This window comes from Phacochoerus africanus, chromosome 4, assembly GCF_016906955.1.
Source record: "Phacochoerus africanus isolate WHEZ1 chromosome 4, ROS_Pafr_v1, whole genome shotgun sequence".
NCBI classification, from domain to species: Eukaryota; Metazoa; Chordata; class Mammalia; order Artiodactyla; family Suidae; genus Phacochoerus; species Phacochoerus africanus.
The window spans coordinates 68,033,785-68,061,048 of record NC_062547.1 but is presented as its reverse complement, the minus strand read 5'-3'; the positions used below and the strand labels follow the sequence as shown (position 1 = coordinate 68,061,048).

The 27,264-nt window shown below is 41.1% G+C and overlaps 2 protein-coding genes and 1 pseudogene across 2 annotated transcripts; 1 reads left to right on the top strand and 2 right to left on the bottom strand.

The window, feature by feature from the left end:
- Positions 1-6,179: 6,179 nt before the first annotated feature.
- On the top strand, positions 6,180-7,139 carry LOC125124663 (olfactory receptor 18-like). The gene has a single exon (XM_047774705.1). It carries the CDS (start codon positions 6,210-6,212, stop codon positions 7,137-7,139), a length of 930 nt encoding a protein of 309 aa, XP_047630661.1. The 5' UTR covers positions 6,180-6,209.
- Positions 7,140-13,245: 6,106 nt separating this feature from the next.
- Positions 13,246-14,180, bottom strand: LOC125124278 (olfactory receptor 7A17-like; annotated as a pseudogene).
- A 9,608-nt stretch (positions 14,181-23,788) lies between these two features.
- LOC125124277 (olfactory receptor 7D4-like) lies at positions 23,789-24,727 on the bottom strand. The gene has a single exon (XM_047774424.1). It carries the CDS (start codon positions 24,725-24,727, stop codon positions 23,789-23,791), a length of 939 nt encoding a protein of 312 aa, XP_047630380.1.
- Between the last annotated feature and the right edge of the window lie 2,537 nt (positions 24,728-27,264).

Genomic DNA, 27,264 nt, shown 5'->3' with positions numbered 1-27,264 from the left:
AGAACCTGCACTGGATATGGACTGGGGACTCCTGTTTGCTCTTTGGTTGTCACCGTTCAGTAAGAGGGCAGGGTTTTCTCTCTAGTTGCCACTCCAGAAACCTGCAGATCTGTTTCTGAGCTGTGTTTCTGACCTGTAGTGCAAGGCAGGTGGGCTTGAAGCAGTCCCACTAGGAGAGGAGCCATGAGTATCCTTATGCTGTAGTTAATCACATGTGAATGTGCTCTGTCGTGTCACCTTTTCCCCATTGTGTGGTCTCACAAAATACACTGTTGTTGGTGTTGCTCTCAAACCCACCTTAACCATGCGTATGTTGGTAAGTGGACCTGGTGTCTCTCGGGTAATTTCACTATGCCACCAGTGCAGATGCACCGAATTGAGGAATCAGGACAGCAGTATCCATGTACCTGGATATGCTGTGGAAGATATGGAGGCAGCTCAGACTCTGGCCTGGTCCAAGCCCCATATGTATGTACCCACAGAACCTACAGCTGCTAAAGCCAGACCCATCTCAGCTTTGGCAGCACTCATCCATGTGGATATTCCACCAGCACTGAATTTATCTATTTATGTATTTATTTATCTATTTAGATAGGGTCACACTTTCAGCATGCTGAAGTTCCAAGCCTGGGGGTTGAATCAGAGCTGCAGCTGCCAGCCTATACCACAGCCACAGTGAAGCCAGCTCTGAACCACATCTGCAAACTACACTGCAGCTCATGGCCACTCCGGAGCCTTAACCCACTGAGCGAGGCCATGGATGGAACCAAAAACCTCATGGATATTAGTCAGGTTCATCACCATTGAGCCACAAGGGGCTCACCAGCACAGAATTTATAAGGTTGTCAGTGGAGGTCTAAAACCAGTGGTTCACACAATTGGGAGGAGAGATTTCAGCTCTTCCCCTTTAGTCTCAGAATATTTTATGTGGATGCCTGTCTCCTCTTCCCTCAGCTTGTGCTTGATGTTAGATGTGCTAATGCAGTGGCTCTTACCTATTCCTGGAGTTCTCAGTCATGGTGGCATCTTGCACGTGCCTCCAGAGCACGTGATGGGAGCAGTGGGGGCTCACAATTGCTCCTGGAGCTGGGTGCTGGCTGGTGATGGAGTCTATGAGGGAGATGGCAGTGGCTTGTGCAACCCCTCCTAGAGCCCAGTGGCAGCCACAAGCTCTCAACTTGTCATGGGTGCTGTGGCTCCTAGGACAGTGGGTCACACATCCTCTCAGGGAAATGAGGAACAGATGCTGGCAGGTGTGGGACTCTTGGTCATGGCAGTGAGCCACATAAGTTCCTGGGAAGGTGGAGGCAATGGTCAGTGCTTTCTTTGGGCCCCTTGGCATAGAAGGCAGTGGGCCATGCACACTCCCAGGGAGTTGTGGGAAGATGTCATTGCATGGTTGTGGGAGCTTTAGGGGTGGTGGACCACATCCACTCCCAGGAATGCAAGGGGAGGGGTTGGTGCCTGGTTGTGGGGCCCTCTGGGGGAGTGGCAGCCATGGTCCAAGCACGTGTTCCCAGGAAGGTAGGGACAGGGAGTCCCTCAGTGGAGACAATGATCTACACCTTGCCTCTGGAGTTCTGGAGCCTGACATGTCATCAGTGGCAAGCACCCACCCTCTGGAGCTCATGCAAGTGGTGCCTTACAGGAGTTCCCATGGTGGCTCAGTGGGATATGAACCCAACTAGTACCCATGAGGATGAGGGTTCAATCCCTGGCCTTGCTCAGTGTGTTAAGGGTCCAGTGTTGCTGTGAGCTGCAGGGTATGACATAGATGTGGTTCAGGCTTGGAACTGGTGTTGCTGCATCTGTAGCATAGGCTGGTAACTGTAGCTCCCATTCATCCCCTGGCCTGGGAATTTCCATATGTCAGAGGCCCAACTTAAAAAAAAAATGAAAGAGAGAAAGGAAGAAAGGAAGAAAGGAAGGAAGGAAGGGAGGGAGGGAGGGAGGGAGGAAGGAAGAAAGAGAGAGAGGGAGAGAGAAAGAAAGAAAGAAGGAAGGAAGGAAAGAAAGAAAGAAAGAAAGAGAGAGAGAGAGAGAGAGAAAGAAAGAAAGAAGGAAAGAAAGATAGAAAGAAGGAAAAGAAAATAGAAAAATGATCAGAATCTTGAAGTGGAATATCTACATCTCTCTAAATTACATGACAAATTCAATGGATTTGCAGAAATAAAAATACATATGGCTTTCTCTAATAAAATTGTGTCTACATTGAATGATAAGATACATAATTTAGAAAACAAAGGTGAGGAGGAGGGGTCAACTTCCCCTTGAGAAGGGGAAGGGCTTCAGTCCTTCCAAGTGCACTCACTTTTCGCCTTTTCCTCCTCCATTATGTTAGCAAATCCTCAGAGACTGAGAGACTATGGACCAATTTGGCTAATTATGTGCTTGGTGCCTTGAGGTCTTGAGGTCATTACACTGCAAATAATCAGAATGTGCTTCTTAGCCCTTCATTTAGCCAGCTCCAGTCCAATGAGATCCATATGTGTTTGTCTCATTTCCCACGGTTGTCTGAACCAGGAGGTCCATACCTGGGTCTGCCTTCCTGCCAGTCCTGAGAACAAAGCCTCAGCCTGCAACCAACATCAGGCAGGGGAGGGGCAGGACATGGGCCTTCCACAGTCCTTCTCCAGCAGAGACACAGCCCAGCCCAGGGGGAGCCAGGTGCCGTGGGAGGCACTGCATGCAGGAGAGGTTGGGAGAGCCTTGTTTTCTCATTATCAAGCCAGCAGACAGTTGGGATAGCCACCAAGGATAGCAAAACACCAAGATTCAGCTCAGACACTTATGAAGCTGAGGTTTTGGGGATTGGTGGGGATCCCAGAAATTTTATTTAAATTTCTGTTTTCCCCTCACAGTGCTCCTCTCTTCCATTGGCATCTTTTCTACCCATACAGGAAATAGGTGGTTCTAAACTCTCCCCTAAGTGCTCCACTAGATCATGAAAATGATGATGATGACGATGAAAATGAAGGCAGTAACCAAACTATCACAAGCCTTTGCCTAAGGATTTCAAGTGCCAGGTGCTGAGATAAGGTTTTTATGTAGCTTGTCTCCTTTTATCTCTTATCACCACTTTACAGGTGAGCTGGGGACCACTATGATTTAAAGTGGTTTTATCAGGACTCCGCAGTAGCAAATGGGTAAAGTCCGATTTGAATGCAGAAAGAGAAACTCCATTCATAGGCACCTACACAGTCCTCTCTCCTGCTGACATAGTCTGCATTCAGGGAACTGAATTTGGGAGACATGCTATCCCTCTAGAAGGAAGAATTGACTTGAAAACCACTCAAGTTGGCATAAAAAGGGCCAACTTGGTGATTGAGACCTGGATTTCATCCTAAATTTCTCAAATGTTCATAAGAGGGTTGGGTTTGATAAGAAATAAGTATTTGAAAAATGTTGAAGATTTGGGACATATTTAAGAAGATTTCTCAAGCCATAACCTACAAAAACACAGCAAAAAGCAAACTCTCTTCCCTTTCATCCCAGGCTTACTATGCTCTTCCCTTTAAGGGGTTCATGGAGGACCAGAGTGGAGGGCATGGACAGCACCTGTCCCATCAACTACAGGAAGGATGGCTGAGCTGAAGGCAGGGATCCTAAAAAGAATCAACTCATGACAATTCAGAGCGGTTCTCTCTCCTGTTTCTTCTATTAGACTTTGCTTTGCTGTCTACTGGAGCTGAAGTTCCATTTCGACACTTAGTCCCAGAAACTACACATGCTACCGTTGTCTCCATTAAAGGAAATATATATATATATATATATATATATATATATATAATATATATGAAATCTGCCAAGGCCAAATGTTTGTATTTGAGTTATTTTTGAAAAAAAAAAATTGACCAAAAACCCCACACATTTGAGTGAGCACTTATGTCGATTGAAGATGGATGTCATAGACAAGTAAAGATGAAAAACCCTTAAAGATAATTGGCATATACAGTAGACACATGAAAAGATGCTCAACATCACTTATTAGAGAAATGCAAATCAAAACTGCAATGAGGGACCACCCCACACCGGTCTGTGTGGCCATCATTAACAAGTCTGCCAATAACAAATGCTGGAAAGGAGGCAGAGAAAAGGGAACCCTCTGACACCGCTGGTGGGAATGTGAATTGGTACAATTACTATGAAGACGAGTATAGAGGTACCTCAGAAAACTAAAAATAGAATTGCCATATGAAACAGCAATCCTACTCCTAGGCATATATCTGGATAAAACTATAATTCACTAAGATACATGCACCCCTGTGTTCCTTGCAGCAACATTCACAATAGCCAAGACATGAAAACAATCAGGATGTCCATCAACAGAGGAATGGATTACGAAGATATGGTACATATATACGATGGAAAATTCCTCAGCCACCAAAAAAGAAGAACAAAGTAATGTCATTTGCAGCAACATGGATGCAACTAGACATTCTCATACTAAGTGAGGTAAGTCAGAAGAAGACAAATACCCTACAATATCACGTAAATGTGGAGTCTAAAATATGGCACACGTGAGCCTATCTACAAAACAGAAACAGACTCACAGACATAGGGAACAGACTCGTGGTTGTCAAGGTGGAGGGGGAAGGAGTGGGAGGGACTGGGAGTTTGGGGTGAGTAGATGCCAACTATTCTATTCAGAATGGATAAGCGATGAGGTCCTACTGTACAGCACAGGAAACTCTATCTAATCTCCTGGGCTATACCATGATGGAAAGTAATACAGAAAATAATGCATATATACTTATGACTGGGTCACTTGGCTGTACAGCCGAAATTGTCACAACATTGTAAATATACTATAATTTCATTTACAGAGATAATTGCATAAACAAATGCTACCTGATTATAAACATTTAATTTATACTCCTGTGAGTGTGGTTTTAACTTTTTGGAACTACACTGCAAACCAAGGTAATTTCTTGTACTGTATTTGCAGAACATACAGTATATTTCAGTGCTTTTTTTGTGTCCTTTAATTAGAAAAATATTTAAGTCACTGCTCTTTGATTGTGACTTCCTGCATCCTAGTTCTTCCTCTTTTTTTTTTTTTTGAATTTAAAGTAGCCCTTTCAGTATTTCTTTTAGAATGGGTTTTGTATTGCTATACTCTTTTAGCTTTTGTTTGTTGGAGAAATTTTTTATTTCCCCGTCTATTTTAAATGATATTCTTGCTGGATAGAGTATCCTAGGTTGCATATTTTTTGGAAAATAGTATGGAGGTACCTTAGAAATCTATACGTAGAACTACCATATGATCCAGCAATCCCACTCTTGGGCATATATCCGGACAAAACGTTCCTTAAAAAAGACGCATGCACCCGCATGGTCATTGCAGCTCTATTCACAAGAGCCAAGACACGGGAACAACCCACATGTCCATCGACAGATGATTGGATAAGGAAGATGTGGTATATATACACAATGGAATACTATTCAGCCATAAAAAAGAACAAAATAATGCCATTTGCAGCAACATGGATGGAACTAGAGTCTCTCACCCTGAGTGAAATCAGTCTGAAAGAGAAAGACCAATACCTTATGATATCACTCATATCTGGACTCTAATATATAGCACAAAGGAACCTTTCCACAGAAAATAAAATCATGGACTTGGAGAATAGACTTATGGTTGCCCAGGGGGAGGGGAGGGAGTGGGAGGGATTGGGAGCTTAGGGTTAACAGAATGCAAACTATTGCTTTTGGAATGGAGTAACAATGAGAATCAAAAAAAAAAAAAAAAAGGTAATCATCAATAGAAACCAGGCTTTTATGTTCATGAAACTAAGAAAGTGACTTGAATAAATGACAATGAAATTTTCTTCATAAAAAATTAAGGAAGAAAAATATTTTTAAAAAGAGAAGAATATTTTTATTCTATATTACTCATGCAAAAGATGGGGACAGATATTTTACTGTGTGCATGGATTTGTCATCTTGGAATGTTCTTATTTCTCTAATATTCTTTGTCCTCATGGCTCGAGTTAACCGTATAACGAAAAAAGTTTATGTTCTTGTCATCAGCGAAGAAGAGCTAACTATTGAGAGATACTGCTGAAGGCACTGTGGTGTATGGTCTTCAAGCATGAAAAATGTATTCATGAATTGCTAAATTCCAAAGTATGGATACTTATCTGGGTGCCCCGACATTGTTTGGTTTATTCAACCCTTTCTTCTTTTTCAAAAGGTGCCCCCTCAATATGGAACCACAGAATCATACACATTCCTCAGAATTCTTCCTCCTGAGCCTCTCAGATGATCCACACCTACAGCCCCTTCTCTTTGGGCTCCTCCTGTCCATGTACCTGGTGACCCTGCTTGGGAACCTGCTCATCATCCTGGCTGTCAGCTCTGATTCCCACCTCCACACACCCATGTACTTCTTCCTTTCCAATCTGTCCTTGGCTGACATCAGTATCAGCACCACCACTGTCCCCAAGATGCTAGTGAACCTCCAGACACACAACAAATCCATCACCTATGCAGGCTGCCTAACACAAGTGATGCTTTTTCCTCTTTTTGCCTGTTTGGAGAGTCTGCTTCTGACAGTCATGGCCTATGACCGGTTGGTGGCCATTTGTCACCCCCTATACTACCTGGTCATCATGAACCCCCGCCTCTGTGGCTTCTTAGTCCTGCTATCATTTTCCATCAGTCTTTTGGCCTCCCAGTTGCACTACCTGATGATGTCACAGCTCACCTTCTGTGCAGATGTGGAAATCCCTCATTTCTTTTGTGAACTTTCTCAGCTCCTCAGTCTTGCCTGTTCTGACACCTCCATCAATATTATATTAATGTATCTCATTGGTACAATCTTGGCTGGAATTCCATTCTCAGGGATCCTTTACTCTTATTCTCAAATTCTTTCCTCCATTCTCAGAATCTCATCATCAGGAGGCAGGTATAAAGCCTTCTCCACCTGTGGCTCCCACCTGTCCGTTGTTTGCTTGTTGTATGGAACAGGCCTTGGGGTGTACCTCAGCTCAGCTGTCTCATCTTCCTCCAGGAGAGGTGCAGTGGTCTCCATGATGTACACAGTGTTCACACCTATGTTGAATCCCTTCATCTACAGCCTAAGGAACAGGGACATCAAGCACGCCCTGTGGAGGATTATCAGCAGAGTAGGCTAATCTGAACACATGAATGATTTGGGGGGTTCATAAGACTGGAAAAGGCAGGAATTCCCACTATGGCTCAGTGGGAACATACCTGACTAGTACCCACGAGGATGCAGTTTCAATCCCTGGCCCCATTCAGTGGGTTAAGGATCCAGCCTTGCCAGGAGCTCAGGTTTAGGTCACAGACTCACCTCGGATCTAGTGTTACTGTGGCTGTGGCACAGGCCACAATTTGACTCCTATCCTGGGAACTTGCATATGCTTCACATGAGGCCCTAAAAAGGAAAAAAAGACTGGAAAAGGCAGTAAAATCAAACATACGCAACAAGAAATTCTGAATCTTCAGTCACCCACTGTATATGTACCTATTTGTCCCTCTGCTTTCTGTTTACACAATGTTTTCCTGAGCTCCAATTTCAATCCCTCATCTGAGAACTGAAATCCCATATCAAGCCAATGTACTCTAGCCAAAAAAATAAGTAAATAAAAGAAGGCTTAGAGGAGCCCTAGTAAATTTTTAAGTTAAACTTCAGAGTAGAACTAAAAAATGATTTAAGAATAACAGTGGAATGGATTGGGAGCTTGGGGTTAGTGGATGCTAACTATTGCTTTTGGAATGGATTAGCAATGAGATTCTGCTGTGTAGCACTGAGAACTATGTCTACCTACTTATGACGGAGCATGATAATGCGAGAAAAAAGAATGTATACATGTATGTGTAACTTGGTCAACAAGCCATACAGTAGAAAATAAAAATTGTCTTGGGTAAATAACGATTAAAAAAAAGCAAGAAAAAAAAAAGAGTAACAATGTATTTGACTTCTGTCATCCTCCTGAATTTTCTCCTCCTCTAACTTCTAGAGCCAATAGTCAAATCCTAAGCCCTTCACACCTCCCCGTCCCTGATTTTGTCACTAATCTGACCAGAGTCCTCTAATCCTTCTGTTCATTCGAATTTTAAAGACATTGAAAGTGGGGGCGATCTCAGTGTTTAACATTGAGGATACGTCTGCCCTTCTGGGAAGAGGAGGTTTCTTATGAACTGAGGAATACTCTGAGGACCATTCTGAGGCTTGTTCATTGGAACAAAGAGATGTACTGATGACACCAGCTTGTGGAATGTGCTTTACCTTCATGCTTGCCGACATAACTACATACCTCTCTTGCTTCCACTGTCAAAACTTCCTGGCATACTTTGGGGATAGACCATGATAGAAAATAACATAAGAAAGGGAATGTATGTATATGTATGAGTGGGTCACTGTGCTGTGCAGCAGAAATTGATACAATACTCTAAGTCGACTATACTTCAAAAAATAAAATATGTGAGGAAGGAAACAAAACAGAACTAAACATTCACTAGCATATAGCTGTTCAAATTTTCAGCTGAAAGACCTATTCTTTCCCAGGTCATTCAGGGACCCCACGTTTTGTCATTTCGGATCTTTTCTTCCTATTTTCCCTGTCTCAAAACTATTAAATTATCTGAACAGTGATGGCTCAGATGATTTGCTTTCCCCACACTTCAAAACCAGTTCAGAAGTTCCCTGGTTGCTCAGAGGGCTAGGGATCTGATGTTGTCACTGCCATGGCCCAGAGCACTGCTGTGGCATGTATTTGATCCCTGGCCTGAAAACCTTAGCATACTGCAGGTGCAGCCAAAAAAAAAAAAAGAAAAGAAAGAAAGAAAAAAGAAAACCTTTCATACAGACATTTTGCTCTTACAAGAGGGTCCTAAATGGCTTCTCAATGTTCAGTTTCTTTCCATTTACACCAGATTAACTTTTTAAGTGGAACCAAATCTTGCATCTCTTTGCTTGAAATCTTCCAATCAGGAGTTCCCACTGTGGTCCAGTGGGTTAAGGATCCAACTGCAGCAACTCGGGTTTTTGTAGAGGTGGGGGTTCAATCCCTGGCCTGGCCCAGTGGATCAGGTAGCGTAGGTCACAGCTGTGGCTTGGATTCTTTTCCTGGCCCAGTTACTTACATATGCTATGGATACATCCAAACAAACACACAACAAATTTTCCAATTGTTTTCTGAAACTCCTAGAGTAAACTTGCCAAGGTCAGTAAGACCGTTCATTATCTAGTCCCTGCTATCCCTTTCCAACTCCTTCACAAGTCCAGGGACTAGTACCATCATCATCACCCCCCCAGGAATTCATAAGTGCGCATGTTCAGGTCTCACCTGCTGAATCAGAACTGCTATAGCGAGAACCCAAATACTTGTGTTTTAGGAAGTGTTACCAGGTGATTCCACCACACAATAAACTTGAGAACCCACTTGCCTAGATATACGGGTTTTCTTGGAGATCTTCAAACAGACCATGTTCTTTCCTGCCCCCAGACAAGCACACTTATTTCTCTCTGTCTAGAATTTTCTTCCCCTTTCCAACTCAACTTTTTACTTCAACATCAGCCCTTAAAGATGCTTTCCTTGGCCTCCCATCTAAATTCTCCTGGTGTTCTCTCCATCAGGTCAGTCCTCTCTTCCTCTTTTAATACTATTGCTTTCTGAGTGATCTCACACATGTTTAGTATCATGGAGACAATCTTTGCACAAGCTGCCTCAGCTATTCTTTTCCAGGTTAAACGGATGCATAACGAAAATAAGTTTTGCTCCTCTTCCAGTCTGGTCTTGTGTGAGATGTGATAGTGTTGACTTTAAAAGGCCAGAAAATAGGCAATGTCATTGCCAAGACAATGTTTGGTAGGAATCTGTTATGAAATCTAGAAAGTTATTGATTGTACAAAAGAAAAACTGCATCATAGCCCAAGAGGTATGAATACTTTATCCAAAACTCTAGCAGTTGGAGTCAAGACTATTGCAACAATGGAGAGATATTGAACTCATCTCCACTGAATCAAAAGGTGAGATGATTTTTTATTTTTTTCCATCTGCATAAACGTTCTGGGGCATAGGGAAGTGCCCCAGGCTAGGGGTGAATTAGAAGCTGCAGCTGCAGCCTCTGCCAGAACTTGCGGCAACACCAGGTCCTTAACCCACTGAGGGAGGGCAAGGATGGAACCTGTATCCTCACTGAGGATAACATCAAGTCCTTAACCTGATGAACCACAATGGAAGCTCCAAAAATGAGAGGATTTTTAAAGCTGAGGCTAGCTAATGGAAAAGCACCGGGAGATATTAGGGGAGGGAGGTTGGTTGATATGATTAGTCTGTCTGTGATTGCTAATTGCTGCCTATTGAATTCAGGCTCATACCATCCACAGAAGCTAGGAGATAGGTGTATCACTTGATGATTACATTTCAAAGGGATAACTTTAAGAAAATCATTTCTGGTTTGTAAAAAGGACAAAAGGCTCTGAGAAGATTTATTCACATTTAAAATGAGCAAAGAAAGAGTTTGAAAGTTTTCTAACATGGAGATTCCTTAAGCTACAGTGGGTTAATGATCCAGCATTGTCACTGTTGTGGCTCAGGTCACTGTTGTGGTGTGGGTTCGACCCCTGGCTGGGGAATTTCCGTATGCTACAGGCGTGGCTGAAAAGGAAAAAAAATCCTCACATCAGTGCTCTACGAAAAGAGAGGTCAGGAGCAGAAATCAGATAGTAATGTGTTTAAAGTTTAATCACATTTAGGGGAATGTAAAGGCAGTCTTTGTCAATGTACATCCCAAACTTCCACTGTTGTTCCAACTTTGTAAGTCTTGTGTTTTTGAGTATGGGCTGCTCAGCCAACCTCCACACTGAAGCATAAGTTTTAATTTATGTTTACAAGTAACTTGACTTCTAGACTCAAATGGCAGCATTAAGAGTGAGAGGCAAGGCAACAAGTCCAGAATGGCACCTGGGTTCCAGGATCCACAGGGATCTGTGGTGGTGACAGCAGGTCATAGATGAGCTGACCTCCAGAGCAATGCTTATACTACTCAGCCATAAAAGAGAACAAATAAGGCCATGTGCAGCAACATAGATGCAACTAGGGATTCTCATATTAAGTGTGGTAAATCAGAAAGAGAAAGATAAATACCGTATATCCCTTATATGTGGAATCTAAAATATGACACAAATGAACCTCTCTATAAAAACAGAAATAGATTCACAGAGGTTGAGAACAGACTTGTGGTTGCAAAGGGGGAGGGGGAGGCAGTGGGAGGGACTGGAGTTTGGGGTTGCTAGATGCAAACTTTTAAATTTAGAATGGGTAAGCAGTGAAGTCCTACTGTATAGCACTGGGAACTCTAACCAATCCGTTGTGATGGAAGATGATGGAAGATAACATGAGGAACATAATGTATTGATATACAAGACTGGGTCACTTTACCATACAGCACATAGTGACATAACATTGTAAATCAACTATAATAATTTTTTCACAAAGTAAAAATAACACAAAAATGTGAAAACAACTCTCAGTTAGTGGAATCTTTCCACGGATCTGAAAAAAAGGACATTAGTTTATTTGGTTGCTTTAGATAACCAAAAATATCAAGAACAGATCAGCAGAAGTCAGAATTGGCTCCCACAATGAATTTTTTCCCCAGTTTGCAGGCCCAAGCCTGGTTTCATACTCAAGCCTCAAAATTAAAGGAATTAAATGGGAGGCAGGCTCCCCTTTTGGAAGCCCATTATTGTTCTTCAAAGTGGTAATAACATCTCTTGAGAACAATCCTTGGTGATAAGTTGATTCCAATAGATGCCAGCCCTGGAGTAGGCTTGGACTCTTCTTTACCATGATAAATATCTATGTATTTATATTTGCCTTTCCTGCCTGCAGTGCCTGGGCAAACACCACCATCCAAAGACTAGGCACAACGTCCAATTTCTTTATGGTGAAGAAAATATGAAAATAAACATTTATCAAGACATCCAGGAATTCCCAGGTGGCTCAGCTGGTTAAGGATCTAGAGTTGTCACTTCTGTGGCTCGGGACACTCCTGTGGTACAGATTCCATCACTGGTCTGGGAAATTCTGCACATCATGGGCATGGCCAAAAAAAAAAAACAAACAAAAAAATACATCCACTAGTCCGAACATATTCTTCATTACCTGAAGTTGGTCAGCATCCCATACCTAGAGACTGGCAATTCTATTATTCCAGTCCCACTCCCCCGATTTGTAATCCAACAATATCTCCTGGCACCAGACTTGAAATTTTGTTCCCTTTCAGTCAGGTTTCATCACCATCTAGACTCTTGTGTTTCCACCTCAATATATTCACCTTTAAAATTAGGCAACTAGACCCAAAGACTTATTAGCACCTGATCAGTTCTAATATTCTGGGCTTGCCGTTTTCCTATCTCCAGTGATACATTTTCATAGCTTATCTGCAAATGTACTAAACATATGGAAGAAAGTTCAACCTCACTAATAACCAAATAAATAACTCACCCCTCAGTGTATTTTCTATTTGGACCTATGATATGATCTGTTAAACTCTGAGATCTAGAATTTAAGCTCTATGAGGGTAGAGATTCTTGTCTTTCCCCCCCCCCCCTTCACTGCTATGTTGCAGATACTTACAACAGCCTGGCACACCAATGGTGCTCAGTAAGGACTGTCAAATAAATACATTTGATAAGAACTAACAAGTGTTAGTGTTGATAAAAGGTGGTGTTTCTTTTTTTATATATATAGCTGCACCTGCAGCATATAGAAGATCTTGGGCTAGGGGTCAAATCAGAGCTGCAGCTGAGGCCTATGCCAACTCAGGATCCATATCCTCAGCTTGTGGCAAAGCCAGATCCTTAAACCAGTGGGCAAGGCTAGGGATTGAACTCACATCCTAATGGTGACTGGTCAGATTCTTAACTCACTGAGCCACAACAGGTACTCCAATGCATTACTTCAGAATTCTCATTCAACAATGATGAATCTGTACTTGAAGTGGCTGGTATCAACATGCAGGACTGGAAATGCAAATCGAGGGGCCATAATGGATAAGTAAAAGGAGGGGGTGTGGAGAGTAGAATTGAGGATAAGCAAGCAATCACCATAAGAGGTTAAGACAAAGTCCTCCCAAGGCCAAATTCTGACCAAAGCCACTAATGGAGTATCAGTGAGAAACAAAATTCAATGTGATTAAGAGGCACAATTTCTTTAGCCAACTTCTGCTACCATTGTCAGCTCAAAACCCCTAGGACCGGTGTTCCCATCACTGAACGCAGGGTATTCTCCCAAGAAGTTTTTGTAGAGCCCTCTTGATGTCCCTGTTCCGCAGGCTGTAGATGAAGGGGTTCAGCATTGGGGTGACCACAGTGTACATGACCGAAGCAACCATACCTCTCCAGGAAGATGACTCAGAGCTGAGATACACACCAAGACCTGTCCCATAGAACAAAGAAACCACGGACAGGTGAGACGCACAGGTAGAAAATGCCTTGTATTTCCCATGAGCTGATGAGATTCTCAGGACTGAGGAGACAATTCGGGTATAGGAGCAAAGGATCCCTGAGAAGGGAACAATGCCAAGAAAGCCAGTCACCAGATATAGCAGGATGTAATTGACAAGTGTGTCTGAGCAGGCAAGCATGAGGGCCTGAGAGAGTTCACAGTGAAAGTGTGGAATTACCCAGTTGGAACAGAAGGACAGCCGCAACATCAGCAGACTCTGGATCAGGGAGTATGACACACTGATGACCCATGACACAAGAACCAGTAGACAACAGAGCACGGGGGTTGATGATGACGGTGTAGTGCAGGGGGGTGACAGATGGCCACAAACCTGTCATAGGCCATCACAGTGAGAAGAAAAGTATCCATACCTCCAAAAACCATGAAAAAATACACCTGTGTGATGCAGCCCGCATAGCTGATGGCTTTGCTCTGTGTCTGGATGTTCACCAGCATCTTTGGGATGGTGGTGGAAGTGAAACAGATGTCAGCCAAGGACAGGTTGGAGAGGAAGAAGTACATGGGGGTGTGGAGATGGGGGTCTGAGCTGATGGCCAGGATAATGAGTAGGTTCCCAACCACGGTGACCACAAACATGGACAGAAAGAGCCCAAATAAGATGGGTTGCTGCTCTGAGTCTTGAGACAGTCCCAGGAGTAAGAATTCTAAAACACTTGTTTGATTTCCTGGTTCCATGTTGCTGATGCCTCAGCTGGATGGCTGAGGAAGGGAAAGAACATGAAATCACCACTGAACAGAATCTAGAGTCTCTCTACTTCTTTAATTAGAGTGGGATGGAGTGGGAGTTTGGGGTTAGTGGATGCAAACTATTAAATGTAGAATGGATACGCAATGTGATCTTACTTTATGGCAGTGGGAACTATGTCCAATCTCTTGGGATGAAACCTGATGGAAGATAACAGGAGAAAAAGAATGTATATTTATTGACTGCAGCACTTTGCTGTCCAGGAAAAATTGGCACAACTTCGTAAATCAACTATACTTTAGTATAAAATAAAATAAACTTTTTCAGAGTATAGTTTTCACTTAGAAGGTTGTATTAGTTATATCCTGAAACTAATATAAACAAAATCAGTTATACATATACCTATATCCATTCTTATTCAGATTCTTTTCCCATATAGGTTATTACATGGGATTGAGTAGATTTCCCTGTGCTATACTCTAGGTCCTTGATATCGATCTATTTGTGGATCCTATGGTATATGTCAATTCCAACCCTCTCTACTTCTTTAATTTCTTGAAGAGACAGTTTGGGTATAAAAGCCTTAACATGACAAAATTTAGGAACCCTACATTCTGTTATTTGTGATATACAGGATTTTATAATGACGTTTCAAACACTGTACCTTGTCCTCCGGGATACTCATCCATCCTTTTTGTCTCTGGCTTAGAATCAAGTCCTCCAATGCTCTTCATGGGAGTGTAAATTGGTACAAGCACTACTAAGGAAAAAATTGTGGAAATACCTCAAAAAACTAAATATAGAGCCACGGTATGGCCCAACAACCCCCATCCTGGGCACATATCCAGACAAAACTTTCATTGACGAAACTACATGCACCCGTATGTTCATTGCAGCTCTCTGTATGCAATAGCCAAGACTCCGAAATACACATGTCCTCCAGTGTTCATTGAAACACTATATACAATAGCTGAGACATGGAAACAACTTAAATGTCCATTGACAGAGGAGTGGATAAAGATGTTGTACATATACACAACAGAATGTTACTCAGCCATTGAAAGGAAAGAAAATAACGGCATTTGCAGCAACATAGATGGACCTAGAAATTATCACGCTAGGTGAAGTCAGTTAGACAGTGAGACACCAACATCAAATGCTATCACTTACATGTGAAATCTTAAAAAAGGACAGAGTGAACTTCTTTGCAGAACAGATGCTGACTCACAGTTTGGAAACCACAATTTGAAAAAAATCATGGTTTCCAAAGGAGACAGCTTGGCGGGTGGGGAAGTGGGCTGGGAGTTTGGGATGGAAATTCTATAAAATTGGGTTGTGATGATTGTTGTACACCTATAAATGTAATAAAATTCATTGAGTAATTTCAAAAATAAATAAAATATACAAATGAAGAGGAAAAATGAGAGGAGTGATAGAATGATTTCTTTGGGTCCCTATGGACTTCAAAAATTCTTCTGAACATAGCTAATTTTTTCTTGTCATTAGTTTTATGATGTTAAATGACAGTAATACAAACTGCTGCCAAGGACAGTACACAAAAGTAAAGTTAAATTAATTCAACCTGACAAAGAAGCACTTATCCTCATAGTTGAAGACTGCTTAAAATTAAGAACTACATTATAGAATAACACATAGACACCTAACACATATTGACACATTCTGATGATGATGATATAACCATCTACCACAACTGAAAGTCATTCATAAATTTAAAATTGCTTCCCAAGTCCTTTGTGGCTCAGAGAGTTAAGGTCTGATACTGTTACTGCTGTGGCTTGGGTTTGATAACTGGCCCAGGAATTTCCTCACACTGCAAGTATAGCCAAAATAAATTAATTAATACAATAAAAGTGTTTCCAAAGGGCAGGGAGATATCATACAAGATGTGTTGCTATAGGTGAACTTACAACCCATAAAGAAAAAGAGGTTATTTCCCTAAATGATAAGGAAAATCCAACTCAAAGTAACAGGCAGTATCATACCAAGCCCTGAAAAGGCAGTCAGATTGACAGAAGTTATCAATAAGGTAAGCATGCCTGGTCTCATCATCACCAGCATTTAATTCACTCTAGAGTCTGGAGACTTAGGAGCCACAAATCTAAAATCTTTAGGAATTTTTTCCTTCTTTTTATGACCACACTCGCAGCATATGGAAGTTCCCAGGATTGGGGTCCAATCAGAGCCACAGCTGCCAGTCTAAACCACATCTCATAGCAACACCAGATCCTTAACCAAATGAATGAGGCCAGGATTGAAGCCAGCTACATCCTCATGGATTCTAGTTGGGTTCGTTATCACTGAGCCAGGATGGGAATTCCTCTAGGAAATGTTTATGAGATGCTCTTAGCCACTACTCATAGCCCTGTCCCTGGAGTTAACTTACTGCTCACAAAAGCCTCCTCCATGTGCCTGAATACAAACCTCTCTTTCTGAAAGTGCTTACTATGCCCAATTGGATCACCCTTGTGATAGCAGGAAAGAAAACCTGGTTGCACTGGTGGAGGGAAGGATGGATGGTGAGAGATTTCCAGAAAGAAAGTTGGTATGAAATCCAAATAAACCTGGGATCACCAAGGTGACAATATTCTTCCTGGTCTAGGGTTAGTGAGCTGGAATTACAGGGAGCGACGAGGAACATTTATCCTTTCAGGAACATCCAGGGCTGAAGTCTCAAAGGAGCTAATTAAATAAGTGTACCTAGTGTTACCCTATTTCTAAACAGCTTTGCCCTTGAGAAAGAAATAACCATAATAAAAATGGAAACTGAATTTGACAATTCTATTCCCAGATGGGAAAATTGGGGACAGTCATGATTATTTGCACTTGGGAGTTCTCCTCTCCTCAAGTATGAGGAGAAAAGCAAAAAAAATTAATTAATTAATTAAAAATAAAAAAAAGAAACCACGATGGGGATAAAAGACTTATATGCAAAGAACTATAAAACATTACTCAAAGAAATTAAAGAGGATGTAAAGCTATCACACAGTGTCAGATTTCCATTGTCCAAAAAAAAAAGAAGAAGAAGAAGAAGAAGATGTAAAGAAATGGAAAGATATCCCATGCTCCTGGGTTGGAAAAATTAATATTGTAAAAATGGCCTTACTACCCAAAGCAATATAACTATACAAAGCAATACCTATCAAATTACCCATGGCATTTCTCACAGACCAGAACAAACTATCCAAAAATTTATATGGAACCACAAAAAACCCAGAATTGCCAAAGCAATCCTGAGAAAGATAAACCAAGCATGAAGCATAACTCTCCCAGACCTCAAGCAATATTACAAAGCCACAGGCATCAAGACGGTGTAGTACTGGTACCAACACAGACAGACAGACCAATGGAACAGAATAGAGAATGCAGAAATCAACCCTGACACCTAGGTCAATTAATCTTTGACAAAGGAGGCAAGAACATAAAATGGGGAAAAGACACTCTTTTCAGCAAGTCTTGCTGGGAAACCTGGACAGCTGCATGCAAAGTAATGAAACTAGAACACACCCTCACACCATGCACCTAAATAAACACAAAAAGGCTGAAAACTCAAATATAAGACAAGACACCATCAAATTCCTAGAAGAGAACATAGGCAAACAATCTCTGACCTCAATCTTATGAATATTTTCTCAGGAGAGTCTCCCAAAGCAACAGAAATAAGAGCAGAAATAAAGCAATGGGACCTAAACAAACTGACAAGCTTTTGCACAGCAAAGGAAACCAAAAGAAAACAAAAAGACAACTTACAGAATGGGAGAAAATAGTTTCAAGTGAGGCAACTCACAAGGGCTTAATCTCTAGAATATATAAGCATCTTCTACAACTCAATAGCTAAAAAGCCAACAACCCAATGGAAAATGGGCAAAAGACCTGAAGAGACACTTTTCTTAGGAAGATGTACAGATGGCCAACAAGCACATGAAACAATGCTCAACATCCCTGATTGTTAGAGAAATGCAAATCAAAACTACCATGAGATACCACCTCACACCAGTCAGAATGGCCATCATTCATAAGTCCCCAAATAACAAATGCGGGAGGGGCTGTGGAGAAAAGGGAACCTTCCTGCACTGTTGGGGGGTATGTAAGCTGGTACAACCACTATGGAGAACAGTATGGAGCTATCTTAGAAAACTATACATAGAACTACCATATGACCCAGAAATCCCACTCTTGGGCATATATCTGGACAAAACTCTACTTTAAAAAGACACATGCACCCACATGTTCATTGCAGCACTATTCACAATAGCCACGACATGGAAATAACCCAAATGTCCATTAACAGACAATTGGATTCGGAAGATGTGGTTTATATACACAATGGAATACTACTCAGCCATAAAAAAGAATGACATAATGCCATTTGCAGCAACATGGATGGAACTAGAAACTCTCACCCTGAGTGAAGTAAGTCAGAAAGAGAAAGACAGATACCATATGACATCACTCATATCTGGAATCTAATATGCAGCACACATGAAGCTTCCCACAGAAAGGAAAATCATGGACTTGGAGAATAGATTTGTGGTTGCCCAAGGGGAGGGGGAGGGAGTGGGGTGGATTGGGATGGGGGTTAATGAATGCAAACTATTGCTTTTGGAATGGATTAACAATAAGATCCTGCTGTATAGCACTGAGAACTTGTCTACTTACAATGCAGCACGACAATGGGAGAAAAAATTTATGTGCACATGTATGTGTAGCTGGGTTCCCATGCTTTAGAGTGGAAGAAAAATATGTTGGGGGAAATAACAATAAAAAATAAATTTAAAAAAAGACTGCTTAAAATTAGGAAATATATTGTAGATTCATATACTGATAACTCACACAAATAGATACAGTCTGAAAATGTTACACAACCATTTACCAGATTTTAAAGTGATTTGTAAATTTTAAAGTGTCAAAAATAAATTAGTAAATGAAATAAAAGTGCTTCCAACAGTCAAGGGGGTTGTAATACAATATGTGTGGTTGAAGGGCCATTAATCACATCTAAAGAATGAGAAGCTATTTCCCTCAATGACAAGGAAAGTCTAGCTCAAATGAACAGGCAGTATCATACCGAGCCCTGAAAGGGCAGTCAGATTACCATGGAAGTTACCAGTAAGAAAAGCGTGTTTAGTCTCATCATCAGCATCATTTAATGCATCTGGAGTCTGGAGTCCAATTTGGAGCCACAAACCTAAAATATTTATGAATTATTTACTAGATGTCCTTAACCAGCACTCACGTCCCTGTCCCTGGAGTTACTTTACTACACATAAAAGCCTCCACAATGTGCACGTATACACACTCCTCTTTCTGACAGCACTTAGCCCAAATGGATCACCCATGTGATAACAGGGACAAAAACCTGGTTGCACTGATGGATGGAAGGATGAATGGGGAAGAGAGCTCCAGTAAGAAAGTTGGTATGAGATCCAAATACACGTGGGATCATCAAGATGACAATATTCTTCTTGGTCTGGGGTCAATGATATGGGAACACAGGGACAGACAAGGAACATTCATTCTTTCAATGACATCCAGAGTTGAATTCTCAAAGCACCTAATTAAGTAAATGTTCCTAGTGTGACTCTACTTCTAACAGCTTTGCCCTTGAGAAAGAAAGAAGCATAATAAAAATGGAAATTGTGTTGGACAATTCTATTCCCAGATGGGAAATTTGGGACAGTCATGCTTTTTTTTACATTATCAGATCCCCTCTCCTTAGGCTTGATGTCATGCATGACTCAGGAGTCTCTATGAAAAATATTCCATTAGAATCTGAACTATTTGTTCTTTGCCAGTTAACATCCTTCAATAACAATTATATAGGTCTGCCTGTGACCCTGACAGCACCCTAAATTAAAGAATTACTCTGTCAGATATGAATATCTGAATATATTTTTCAGAATATATGAATATATTACTCATAATTATATGAATAATACATAACACCATTGCTTCTCTACTTTGTTACTCATCCTAAAATAGAGACAATAACTCTTAGGTCAGGGTTATTACTGAAGGAACTAATAATAATAAAGAGTGTGGTATTCACTGTTAAGAAAACTTATCAACAAAATTAATAGCAGTGAATACCACACTCTTTATTATTATTAATTGATTTAACTGTAACCAAGACCTACAGATTATTATCTCTATTTTAGGGATGAATGACATAGTAGAGAAGAAGGTCAATTTGCTGCAATCATATGTCAAAAATAGCAGAGTTTGGATTGTACAAGATGCCTGACTTCAGAATAGATATACATGCATGTGGAACTGGGTCACCATGCTGTGCCCCCCCCAAAAACATATATATATATGTATATAAATGATAAAAAACAAAATGAAATGAAATTTTGATATGGGAATTTGAAAATAAAATGGTGCCTTAGGAGTTCCTGCTGTGGTACAGTGGGTTAAGGATTTGACTGCAGTGTCTTGGGTTGCAGAGGCCTGGGTTCTATACCTGGATTTAATCCCCAGCTGGAGGCAGGTGGTTAAAATATCTGGCAATACCACAGCTGAAGCTTGGATTACTCTCTGATCCAAGAATTTCCATATGCCACAGATGTGGCCATGAAATAAAATTAAAATAAAATAATAATATAAAATAATGCATCCATAAGATATCGGGGGGAACACAAGCATAGAATTAGAACAAGTTGGTTTTCACATGGTAAAAGGAGATCTCTTCATCTAACTACATGAAGTAAATCGTAGGTGAAAAGTGTCCAAGACAGCAAAGCGGGAAACCTGAGCTCACTTTCACCCACAGGAACACTGGGTCCCTGGGTCAGAGAGCCATGGAAGGGAAGGGCTAGAGCTGCTTGGGGTCTTAAATCTGTAAGGTCCTTCTATCATCCATTGGTAACAGCTCTCCAGTGAGTTTTTCAGGGTGTGCAAAGCAGGCAACTCTAAATGGCTTCAAATGTGATTGTTTGAGCTATTTTTAAAATCTGGATGCCTGAAAGTTGAGTTTGGTGCTGACAGGATTTTGCACTGAAGAGTGATAACCCACAAGGAAGCTATAAACATCCTTGGGGCCAATAGACAGAGGCCATCATTGGCTCATTCATATAACAAGAGCAAAACATTTCCGAGGGAAGTGAAATCTAACATTCTCTATCTTTACTTCATATACTTTCTGGTGTCTGGGAGGCTAGGGCTCTCAGTGCAAGAGCAGTGAGAAATCCAGGAAAATTTCATTTCCCCACAAAGCTGTAGAAAAAAAGCTGTCCTATTGAACTTTTGTTTTTTGATAATGAAAATGTTTTATATCTTCATTGTCCAAATATGTTCCTGGGCACATGGGTTAGTGAGTGCTTGAAATGTGGTGAATAGTCATGGGTAGCTGGTGATTACCATCTTGGACTACACAGAGATAGACTATGAGACAGCTCCAGAGATGATGGGCAGCTGACAAAGATCAGGGCATTGACATGACCACAGGACTAGGGAGAGGATAAGCCCAATGTCATGTGCACTGTGGGTGACACCTCCTCTTCTCTTCCAGAATGCTAATGGAAATAATTATCTGGAATCATTAACCATTCAATGAATTAAATACACATGCCCACAGAAGACATTCTACACTTTTACCATTTCCACATATCTCACCCATATATTTCCATGTGCCTCTTCTCCCATCACCAAACTGCCTTTGGTCCCTGAAAATGTTTCACTATGCACACTGGCTTGCCCATGCTCTAAGAAATGCCCTCCTCCATCTTCATCCACTGAAATCCTCCTCATTTGAAGACACTGGGAGGGAAGAGCTCAGAGGCATGTTGGTGGCTCAAGCTGAAATCTGGTATATAGATTTAGACATGGATACATGTTGGACTGTGCTAGGAAGAAACTGTAAAACAATCCTTTCTTGAATATTAATTTTCCCTTTAAACAAAGTAACCTAGTGGTAATCTGATCTGTCTTTGTTACAGAATAAACAATTCATTGGCTGCTATGTACAGCCTTGTTTTGGCTATTTGTCTGAAGTATTCAAGTTGAAAATGGGGAAGGGACCAAGATGTTAAGATGCTGAGAACTACACAGAATAGATAGGAAAGAAAATCTAGTAATATTCTGGGTAAATGGAGGAGCAATTGGCTGTTCTGGAAATACAATTCTCAGCTCATCCTGGTTAGAACTATGGTGGCATATGACAGATAGCACATATCACACTGAAAGGAAGTTATGAATATGGCACTAACAGAATGAGACTTTTATATTTTAAAAATCCTGTTAAAAGTATGTATATATTAAAATTATGTGTGTGTGTGTGTGTATAAACAGCTGCACCCACAGCATATAGAAGGTCCTGGGCCAGAGATTTAATCCAAGCCACAACTGTGACCTGCTCCACAGCTGTAGCAATGCCAAATCCTTTAACCTACTCCACCAGGCCAGAGATTAAACCCACCCCTCCACAGCAAGCCAGCCACTGCAATCTGATCCTTAACCCACTGCACCACCGCAGGTAGTCCATGCTTTACTTTATTTGAGTCAAGACTTGGTCTAGGAAAGCAAACCTACATTTTGAATGATATGTAATAATATTGAAGGGGCAATTTCCTGTGAATACCATGCCACTGCTGTATATGATTGGCAGCTTCCATTCTTTATTTTAATTGAGGTATGATGTAAAACAATAAGATGCAAAAATTGTTAATGCATGAAGAACTTTTAATGATGTATATACTCATGTAGCTACTTACCTAGAGCAAGATATAAAACACCTTCATTGCCCAGAATGTGTCTTTGTGCCCTGATCCAGTCAATACCTCCCCACCCCAAGGGGCCCACTATCCTGACTCCATTCTCCATTGGGTGGCTTTGCCTGCTGCTAGATTTCATAAAAGTGAGATCATAAAACAAACACACTTTCATGCCATTCCAAACTATGCCTTTGAGGCTTGTCCATGTCATCGTGCATAGCAGTAATTTCATCTTTTCATATTGGTGTGGAGTTTTCTGCATTTGGGTATGCCATAGTTTCTTTATTCATTCTTCCACTGATGGGTATTTGAATTATTCTCAGTTTGGTGCTATCAAAAAATCCACTGCCATAAACATTTTTAGACATGTTTTGTAGACATAAGCACCCATTTCTGTCAGGTATATACCTATGTGGGGGAGCTATGCTGTAGAGTAGGAGTATGTTTAAACTTAGTAGAGATGCCAGAGACTTACATCGATTTATACTCTAGTATAAGGATACTAGCCAGCTAGTAGTGTGCGAAAATTCCCATTTCTCCAAGTCCTTGCTAGCTCTTGGTATTGTCAGTCTTTTGGATTTTAGCCCCTCTGGGGGATGAATTATTTGCTGTCTTGATATGTCTATTGATGATGCAGCAGAGACTTGGATAAATATGTCTGCACGAGAAAGAGAGCATAAATGTCACTAAGGAAGTTCGTGGGTAGCAGTTGCTCGTGGGTGTGTAAATTCAGAAGAAACTCAAGTGATGGTATTTCAGAAAAAGAGGAACCGGCATGCACTTAAAGGATTTGAAGATTCAGTATTTCTGTCTACCAGGGTATTGACCCTTGGTTATCATAACTTCCCAGTCACAGCATCCATGGCTCTTCACAGGGAGAAGAAAGACCTGCTGAAAAGCTTCTTCAAGGCCCTCTTCATGTCCCTGTTCCTCAGGCTGTAGATGAAGGGGTTCAGCATGGGGATGACCATGGAGTATATCACTGAGGCTACTGTTCCCATTGAGGAGGAGGAGGGGAAGGCAGAACTGAGATACACTCCTAACCCTGTCCCGTAGAATAAGGAAATGACCGTTAAGTGAGACCCACAGGTGGAAAATGCTTTGTACCTCCCCTCAACTGAAGACATTTTCAATATGGAGGAAATAATCCTAGAGTAAGAGAAAATGATCCCAAACAGTGGAACAACAGCCAGAAGACCAACTGCAGAATACAGTATAACATAATTGCTGAGAGCATCAGAGCAGGCAGACTTGAGCACCTCTGTCAATTCACAGAAGAAGTGGGCAATTTCTGTGTGTGTGCAGAACGAGAGATGCAGCACCATCAGACTGTGGAGGAGGCAGACCAGGACACTGGCAAACCAAGAGACTAGAACCAGCAGTCCACAGAGGTGTTTGTTCATCATAATTGTGTAGTGCAGGGGGTGACAGATGGCCACAAAGCGGTCATAAGCCATCACGCTCAGGAGGAGGTTGTCCAAACACACAAATGCTGAGGAAAAAAACATCTGGGTGATGCAGCCTTCATAAGTGATGGCTCTGCTTGCTGTCTGGATGTTCACCACCACTTTGGGAACTACGGAGGAGTTGACACAAATATCAGAAAAAGACAGGTGGGAGAGAAAGTAGTACATGGGGGTGTGGAGGCGGGAATCATAAGTGACAGTGAGGATGATAAGCAGGTTCCCAAGCACAGAGACCAGGTACATGGATAAGAACAGCACAAACAGTAGGGGCTGAAGTTCTGGATCCTCTGAGAAGCCCAAGAGGAGGAATTCTGAGACACCTGTTTGGTTTTCTGTATCCATGTATCTGTTAATTCTGCCAGGTAACTGAAAAACCAATGCTAATTAAAACAAACAAACATGAGTCCCCAATATAAAAATATTTTTATCCTATTAGTAACTCCCCTCAAAAAAAAAAACAGGAAAAATATGTACTTTGGCTAACAATTTAGTTTTCATTCCCTGGGAGTGATTACAAATGTCATTATCTTATACAGGTATCATTTTCAGGGATAATCTATTCCCTCTTCTGAAATTTATCACAAATTAGACTTTGTGTACAAAATCTGTCTCAAGAAACCATCAACCTCTGTGGTGCCCAGCTTGGCATCAGCCCCTTTCAGATGGAGCACATCAATGGTTTGAACATTCTTCCTTTGGAGGTGCTGAATTTTGCATCTGGATGATTCTGCCTTGTCCCACATTTCTTTAGTTCTCTAGCCAAACTATGTGTGTTGGTGGTGCTCTGGCCCCACTGCCCCCTGACAAGAACTAATTTGATGAGAGAGTGGCATGTGCCCAAATCTGGCCATCAGCTTCCATGAAGATATTTAGAAACAAAACTCATATTTTAGTTAATAACCAGAGGGGGTAGACTTGATGGGACACATCACCTGAGGTCTGAGTTAGGGGTGACCATAGTTATGCTTGAAAATAAGGCAGCCTATGAGTCAGAACCAGTGTCCTGAACTGTGAAGCTAGGTGTGGTGGTCAGGATCATGTTAAATTAGGAATCCTAGAGTCGGACTGCTACACCATGAATCCTGGCTCTACTCTTCATTGCTCTTGGCCAAGTTCTTGGATTTCTCAGTACCTCAGTTTCCTACTTGGTGACATGGGATTTTAATGATTCCTACTCTGTAGGATTGTTGAGAGGTATAAATGGGTTGATATTCTAAACAACAGTACTGGGAACATGATGGAAACATCGGAAATCATGGCTCAACACATTTTAGAATTTGGGAAATATAGTCTGTGGAGCTGAAGGCAGTGAGTAAAATACTTAGAGAGAATGGGATATAGTAGATCACTTGGCTTAAAAGAATATGGGAAGGAGAGAGAAATGGAAATCAATGGAGATGATGACCTTGGCTGTGAGGCTTTCCAGTTTGGGGAGCAGCACCTTCAAGACTACTGGTCACCTTCTTCTTCATTCTGTTTAAATACAGACATGTGTTTTCTGTGAATCTTCCCTTTTCTGTGGAAGCTGGTTTCACGGGGTTTCTATAATTTCAATCGGGAGCGCATTCACTAGATTAAATCCTAAACAATAGGGAAGAATCAAAATTCATTCTGATAGGAATAAAATATACCAATGAAGAGGAAAAATTTGTGGATTGACAAAATGATTTGTGTTGCTATGAGCTTCAAAAATTCCTCCAAGCATATTAAAACTTTTCTAAGCATTCCTTTTATGATGTTATATGGCAGAATACAAACAGCTGCCAAAAATAATACAAAAATATTAAAATGAATTCAGTGTAACCAGGAAGCATTTATCCTCACAATTGAAGTCTGCTAAAAATTAATATATTGTACCAAAATTACCCTTAAGAAATATATATTAAGAAAGGTATTGCACAAAATTACCCTTTACCAAAATTTAAAGTCATTTGTAATTTTTAAAGTGCCAAAGTAAATTAATAAATAAAATATAAGTGCTTCCAGTGGTCAGGGGGATTATAATACAAGCTGTGTTGTTGGAGGGTCACTTATAGCACACAAAGAAAGAGACACTATTTTTCCAAATGATAAGGAAAATCTAGCTCAAATGCTCAGGCAGTATCATACCAAGCCCTGAAAGGGCAGTCAGATTACAGGGAAGTTATCAGTAAATTTATCAGTTTACCAGTCAGATTACCATGGAAGTTATCAGTATAAGATAAATCATCATCATTTAATTCAACTAGAGTCTGGTCCACTTAGGAGCCACATGCCTACATTTTTTAAGAAATTTTTAGCAGAAGCTCACAGCCACTACTCATGTCCCTGTCCCTAGAATTACTTAACTGCTCACAAAAGCCTTCTCCACATGCACATATACACAGTCCTCTTTCTGAAAGCACTTACTAAGCCCACATCGATCATCCAGGTGATAGCAGGGAAGAAAATCTGGTTGCACTGATGGATGGAAAGATGGATGGTGAGACATCCCCAGAAAGAAAGTTGGTATGAGCTCCAGATACCACCTGGAATAGGCAAGGTGATAATATTCTTCCTGGTCTGGGGTAAGTGAGCTGGGAGCACAGGGACACACAAGGAACATTTATCCTTTCAGGGCATCCGAGGTTGAATTCCCAAAGCACCTAATTAAATAAATGTTCCTAGTGTGACTCCTTCTAAACAGCTTTGCCCTTGGGAAAGAAAGAAAGAAAGAACCATAATAAAATTGGAAACTGTGCCTGACAATTCTATTTCCACATGGGATATTTGTGGACAGTTACATTTTTTTCACATTACGAGATCCCCTCTCCTTAGGCATGATGTCATGCACGGCTCAGGATTCTCTCTGAAAAATATCCCATTAGAATCTAAACTACTCATTCTTTGCCAATCAACAT